Consider the following 7,312-nt stretch of genomic DNA (forward strand, 5'->3'; position numbering starts at 1 on the left):
GATTTTTTGATTTTTTAAATGGTTGCCCAGAAAAAAAATGAAAAATAATGTGTAATAGTGCCTTAAAAGTGCTGAGTGACTTTTGAGTTACAATATGCAAAGTATAATGACGTAAAGTGACTTTCATACACAATTTCTATTAGTTTAGTGACCATATGAGAAATGCACTCGTTAGAAATATCGAATAATTAAAACATTGGAAGAAAAAAAACAGAATTAGAGCCACTTTTTCAAGAAGATTATATAGCATTTGAAATGTTAAATGGTTAAAGTTCTGAATTCACTATGAATCTTTGACGAGCTTAGACTTGTTGTTGTTGTTGAATACTATTTCTTAACTTTTGCAGACCACTAGAGCTACAATTTCTATATTTACTTATTTATTTATTTATTTATTTATTTCCAACTGAGTATTAGTGCTTGTAATTTCAGTTCATTGCAGTTGACTTCATACTACAAATTTGGACAATCAGAATTCATCTAGAAACTCAAAAAGAATTCAATATTTTAATTTTAAACATTAAAATTTCCAATTTTCCACAGTATTCAAATCCCCCTCAGTTCAATTCTCCTCTCAAATACCCATATTCTCACTTTCCAATTTCTCATTTTTGTAAAAGAAAATGGAAACCACAGAGCTTAAGCTAATGATTAACACCATAATCTTCTTTTTCTTCCTTAATTTTTTTCCAGCTTACTCTGTTGATGTCTGTAACCCAACTGTATGTTCAGAAATGGGTAGGGGACCGGAAATCCGGTTTCCTTTCCGGCTAAAAAACCGGCAATCAGACCGGTGTGGGTACCCCGGTTTTGATCTTTCATGTAATGAGAGAGGTCAAACAATTCTAACACTTCCTTCTGGTGATTTTTTAGTTACAGATATTGATTATACTACACAATCTATTATACTTAATGATCCAGATTTCTGCCTTGTCAAAAGACTCATCAATTTCAATATCACGAATTCTCCTTTCAGAGCTGCTCATCAAAGAAATTACACAATTGTCAGGTAATTACAAATCTAGCACTTCTCAACTGTTCAACTGAATTCATTACTTTCAGTTCGTTTTTTTTTTTTTTAAGTTCATAAAATTAGGGGATTGGGAATACGGGGATAAATGAGAATTGGATCCACACTTATTGTGTGTGAGAGCAGAGGCGGATTGAAGATTTGAAGTTTATGAGTTCGAAATGTTATTGAAACCATTGATCATTTGAGTTGCTGGATCCGAAATTTTTATAATTGTATATATTTAGTAGATTTTTTCATACATAAATCAAAGCTACTAGGTTAAGCCGATCCAATAATGTTAATTGTACATATGCCACGGTGTCAGAGGTGGATGTAGTATTCTGTCGGCGGGTTCAATTGAATCCATAACTTTCGACGCGGAGTAAAAATTTATATGTAAAAATTCATTAAAATTGCAAAAATAGTAGATATGAATCCATAATTTTAAAAATATAATATGTTCAATGTTAAAAACCTTAAAAGTTGAACCCATAAGGTTTATATCCTGGATCCAGCTCTGCACGGTGTGAGAGACTTTTGTTGGTATCACTGGACTGTAAGCTTTAGTTAAGCTCATACAATAATATTGTAATTTACTTACTTTAAATTCTGTAGTAAACACCGGGTTCAGTTGCATCTTTTGAGAATTTCTTTTTCTTTTCACTAAAAATAGACAAATATCAATGCATTTAGTTCAAACTGCTGACTTTAGATTCTGAATTCGCCTATGTTGTTAGGTGTACTTCGGATGATTGGTTAAATTACGGAAATTATCCGGTGGCGATTCTCTTATTTTGCCGGGGATTTTCGAGCAGAAATCAGGCGTTTTTAGCTATGCCACCAAATATGTATGCACAAGGAAAGCCACCAGGTTGCAAGTTAATGTCAAAGGTTTCAGTTCCTTTACAATTGGAAGATAACTTTTGGTCTCCAATGGAGGGTCTTGTGCTAACTTGGAGTGAACCCAGTTGTAGGATTTGTGAAAATCAAGGGAAACTTTGTGGGTTTAAGAGTGATTCAGGATCTGATATTGCTTGTTCTAATCTTCCTTCTTCTAAAGGTATGTTTTTTTAGTAATCTTTCTGTCGCATTTGTTATTACTGTTAGTTAGGGGTGAAAAACGGCCGGGTCGGGTCGGATATGAGCAGGTCGAAAATGGGTAACTCAAAAAATGGATAAATTATTCGAACCCGATCCGTATTTGAGACGGATAAAAAGCGAGTTATCCAGCGGATAATATGGATCCATATTATTCATGGTTTCTTGAATATGATCTTCCTAATCTCCCAAACTTGAGGAACCCCCAATTTGAGGCTTTACAAATGTAAAAGTTAAACACACTAGTTATCAATTGGTTATCCATTTAGTTAACCATTTTCTAAGTGGATAATATGGTTCTTATCCATATTCGACCCGTTTTTAAAAAGTTCATTATCCAACCCATTTTTAATAGATAATATGGGTGGATAACCATTTTCTTTTAGTCATTTTGCCACCTCTACCGTTAGTATGTTTTTGGTGGAGCATTCTGTGTAATGTGGGCATTGTACTTTATGTTAGAATGTTTGTACGTTAGACAAGTGTAGGTTATTCGTCAGTTAAGTTATGGAGAAATTCCCTGTAGCGATCACTTCCCTTTTAATAGATCTTACGCAACACCAATCTGAAATAATCAACGAGTGAATATTAAGTTACTAAAAAAGGTTATTCATCATTAATGTGAGTCCAGTTTTTGTCTTTCTTTTAACCCTTTTAAAAAATTAATTTTTTAATAATGTTTGTACGTTTTGCAAATGTGTGTGAGTGTGTAGGTTGTTCATCAATTAAGTTATGGAAAAATTCACAGCAACACGAATCTAAATTAATCAGCCAGTGCATATAGTTATCAATTTTTTTATGTCATCTTTAACGTAGGACCAATTTCTATCTTTCTTTTAACCCCTTTAAGTATTGAATTTTAATAAACCTTGAAAAGATAACAGAAAGTGTTGAAAAGAGTACCAGAGAGTTTCAATAAAGGAAGTGTTGGAATCAATTATTTATGAAGATATGCAAATACTTTACTATCATTTAGCTTTGATTTAGATCTCCTTTTTCAACAAAAGCTCTTTCCAAAATTTTCAAATTGATTCTTGTTGGGGTTGTTGAACTTACATATGTGTTAGTATATCACTTGTCCAGTGTCCCTATCAATAGTGTTGAATGGTCCATGTTCATGCCATGTTACATCATCTATACTATTTTATAGTTGAGGAAAGGAAATATTAAGCAATTTGACAATTTTGGCTGTGGGGTCAAATAATTGTAGCTTACCTAATGAAAGTCGTAACTTGCTTTTGGCTGTTTATTGATTGAGATTGAGTCATGTATGAGGCTCTGATTTCACAAAATTGTTAAAAGTCTTAGCCATCCATATGCCACCACACATAACATGCTATAACTGGAAACTCTCATTGACCCCTCAAAGCTAACATGCCACATTATAGAGAGCTAACAGTCAATCAGGAGTTCACGGAAAAATTCAGTACCTGCTATTTCCAACCAACACAGATTGTTGTGTTGGATAAATTTAGGGAGATGATAAGAAATCACCTAAATCTTTTGTCTTTACCGGAATTTGAACTTAACTCTCCCATGATTGTTCAGCCATTTCAGTGAAAGCTAAGCCACTTCCTTGTATGCTACAATTGTGATTTTTCTACGACTACTACGGTCAAACCTCTTTATAACAACATTGTTTGTTCCGATGTTTTTTGGTTTTTGTAATGAATGACTGTATACACCTATAACAACATTTGACGTTTAACTATATTTTGGTTGTTATAAACAAATTATCCAAAAAATAATTTTTTTAATATTACATATAAAAGATAAGAAAATTATTCAAGTTTAAATGCTCAAAAGGTCTTCTTGAGCCGAGGGTCTTTCGGATACCACCTTTCTACTCCCTCGGGGTAGGGGTAAGGTCTGCGTACACACTATCCTCCCCAGACCCCACTAGTGGGATTTTACTGGGTCGTTGTTGTTGTTGTTTAAATACTCAAAAGCTATGTAAAATTTTACTAATTAAATATTAAAAAAATATAATATATTTTTAATAAATTCATAACTAAATGTATAAAGATTTAACCTCTAAATAATACATTTAAAAGCTACTAGAAAATTAAATTATTTGAAGATTAATGGAAACATTCCGTAATTGTAGCTTGTTCCATAGATTTCAGTCTCTTGCTAGCAATATAACGCTTGATTAGTGAAGATGTCTAAACTTTCACCAAAAAACTATCTAATAGCTTTTCCTTGAGGGGAATCTAAGAGGTTAACAGTTGGAATCTTCTATTTCAGTCCAAGTAGCAATAAGTTGAGGTAAAAAAATATAAACTTATTATTGGTGATCTTATCAAAGATTCCACATGGATGTTATATAGGGGCAATTTTACAAAAAGCGTATTGTTATAAAGATGAATATTGCTTTCATAGCTAAAAAATTGTTATAGAGAGGTAAAATATAATATAAAAAATCAGTTCCAAGAAAAAATTGACTTTTACCGTGAATGATTGATATATGATGATTACTAATAGATTTCTTTACTTTAATGGCCATCTCAAATAAAGTGAGGTAGATATACAAGATTCATACAATTAATCATAACTAATTCGGATTAACGTTTAGGTAATTAATTGAATATTGGATCCTTCGACCGTTGTGAAAACTCATGGTTTTAACAATCGTTAGTATTCTTTGTGCAGGATTACCCAGGGGTGCCAAATATGGCATTATAATTGGAGTTGGAGTACCAGGTTTTGTATGCTTATTAGGATTAATAAGCTTTGCTTTTGGTAAGATCAAGGTTTATACCCTCCGCCGTGATTTGAACTCTGATCTCCCTACCACCATTAATCTACAATCAGCAATCGCAACGACAGGTCTTAACAGGGCAACCATCGATTCCTATCCCAAGATCGTGCTCGGGGAGAGCAAGCGCCTTCCTAACCCCAACGATGGCACTTGTCCGATATGTTTATCGGATTATCAGCCTAAAGAAACGTTAAGAACCATACCAGAATGCAACCATTATTTTCATGCTGAATGCATAGATGAATGGCTTAAGCTCAATGCTACTTGCCCCTTATGTCGAAATACGCCAGATGGTTCTTTACATCCTTGCTCATCATCAACTTCTTTGGTCTCATCTTCTCCATAGACGTCACAAAACTCTATTTTGCCCTGATTTTTAATGTCGGAAATGCAGCTTGTAGTACGGCCTTTCCTCGAATCCTGCACATAGCGGAAACTTAATGCATCGAGTTGTTCTGATTTTAATGTCTTTCATAGGGAATTCTTGTTGTATATAAGTTGTGATCTCGAGGTACTGTAAATGGAAAGAAAATAAAGCGTGTAGGATAGAATTCTTTTTGGCATTGTTTTTTTTTTTTTAGAAAGGGAAAGGAAATGAAAGGGAAAGGAGAGGGGACAATTACGTTTTTTCAGAAAAAAAAAGAAAAAAAAACTTTTAGTATACATATCACTTGTCCTGAATTATAGGGTTGAAACTCGATATAAAAATGGATGATTATGTTCTAGGGATCTTTACACATTTAGTCGGTCATATTTATTTATTTAACCATATATATAGATTATATATTGATTATACACAATTATACTCATATAATACATAAGTTATGCATATATTATATCTCTACCTGTTATTTTTAATTTAGGGATTTTTACCTATCTATACTATATATCAAAACTTATTACCCTCAATGTTTAAGGTTTGTGTTTATTACATTTAAGCATATCAAATTACCATTTCTATACCATAATTCAAATTAGGGATATAATTAAGGGTTCATTTTTATTAGGCATAATTATAGGACTGTATCTTCACGTTATTTGGTTTACCCGCCCCTCTCTCCTCCCACCCCCCACACCCCCTACGATTTACCTTCAGTTCCCCACCCCCACGATTTACCTTCAGTTTTTCCTCCATTCTCGTACAATCTCTTCTCACCCACAATTACCATCACTTTCTTCTCCACTTAATTACCTTCAGTTGATAGTATCCCCACGATTTGAATTCACTTTCATCTTTGTCTTCAACTCCTAAATCATGAAAAAAACCAACACTCCCCAAAAAAAATCATCAAAAGCTATATTAGCTGATATTCCAACCTTTGATTTGGGTGTTTTAACACCAAAATCACCACCAAAAAACCCACAAACGACGCATGCAAGTGAACAAATTACTGTTGTTTCATCTCCTAGACAAATTCGTGCGGAAATAAGAAGCAAGTATTTGCACGATATTGATGTTGGTGGAGTTGATAAACTAGTCGACAATCAACTGAAACGCAAGGGAAAAGAGTTGAGTGTAGATGACGATTTTGTAGATGATTCTCCAAAGTTCAATCTGTGAAAAAACACAAGGTCTCTCCTTCTTCATCAAAACCAAAGAAGAAGAAACCCTCAAAAAAAGTACCAAAATTGGTTAAGGAAAAAATTTCAATAAAGGTAAACACTATTTATGTTTCCTCACTGTTTTGTAGTTTGATTTTCGTTGTAAAAATCTGTTGTTCAAGTGTTAATTTAGTGTTCAAGTGTTTTTTGGCCAAATGTGGTATTGTCCTAATTTTGTAGATTATTTTTCACAATTTTGTAGGTTTAATGGAACTGTGATTATTAGACAGTGTATACTGTAGTTAGTTTGTAGTTGATTTGTAGTCTGATCGTTAAATTGTAGAGATGGTATTTTTCATTGCAACCTGTATTGCTGCTACATTTAACTTCATTCTAAATACAATTTATCTACATGTTGTGAGTTAATTGAAGTAACTGTTACATTCTGTAGATAATGTTTACAAGTGCATTGTTCTTCTTTGATTGTTCAAGTGTATTTTGGTAAAATGTGGTGTTGTCCTAATTTTGTAGATTCTTTGTCTCAATTTTGTAGTTTAATTGGAACTGTGACTCTTAGACAGTGTATAAATGTAGTTAGTTTGTAGTTGATGTGTAGTCTGATGGTTAAATTGTAGATATGTTATTTTTTATTGTAGCCTGTATAGCTCATATATTTAATTTCATTCTAACTACAGTTAATCTACATTTATGTGACATGCTTGAAGTAACTGTTACATTCTGTAGATAATGTTTACACGTGCATTGTTCTTCTGTTATTGTTTTGTAGTTATAGGTGTGGGTAGGTTATTCTTCTTCTAGTTATATTTTGTATTTGTCATGTAGTTATATGTAGATATTACTGTTTCCTTTTTATGCAAACTACTAATGTTCATTAATTT

General features: G+C 32.9%; 1 protein-coding gene across 1 annotated transcript; it reads left to right on the forward strand.

Moving 5' to 3' along the window:
• The first annotated feature begins 276 nt into the window (after positions 1-276).
• Positions 277-5,600, forward strand: LOC107763343 (RING-H2 finger protein ATL20). The gene is made up of 3 exons (XM_016581818.2): positions 277-1,009; positions 1,750-2,072; positions 4,763-5,600. Exons 1-3 carry the CDS (start codon positions 624-626, stop codon positions 5,215-5,217), a joined length of 1,164 nt encoding a protein of 387 aa, XP_016437304.1. The 5' UTR covers positions 277-623; the 3' UTR covers positions 5,218-5,600.
• The last annotated feature ends 1,712 nt before the right edge of the window (positions 5,601-7,312 follow it).

This window comes from Nicotiana tabacum, chromosome 1 (genome assembly GCF_000715075.1).
Source record: "Nicotiana tabacum cultivar K326 chromosome 1, ASM71507v2, whole genome shotgun sequence".
NCBI lineage: Eukaryota > Viridiplantae > Streptophyta > Magnoliopsida > Solanales > Solanaceae > Nicotiana > Nicotiana tabacum.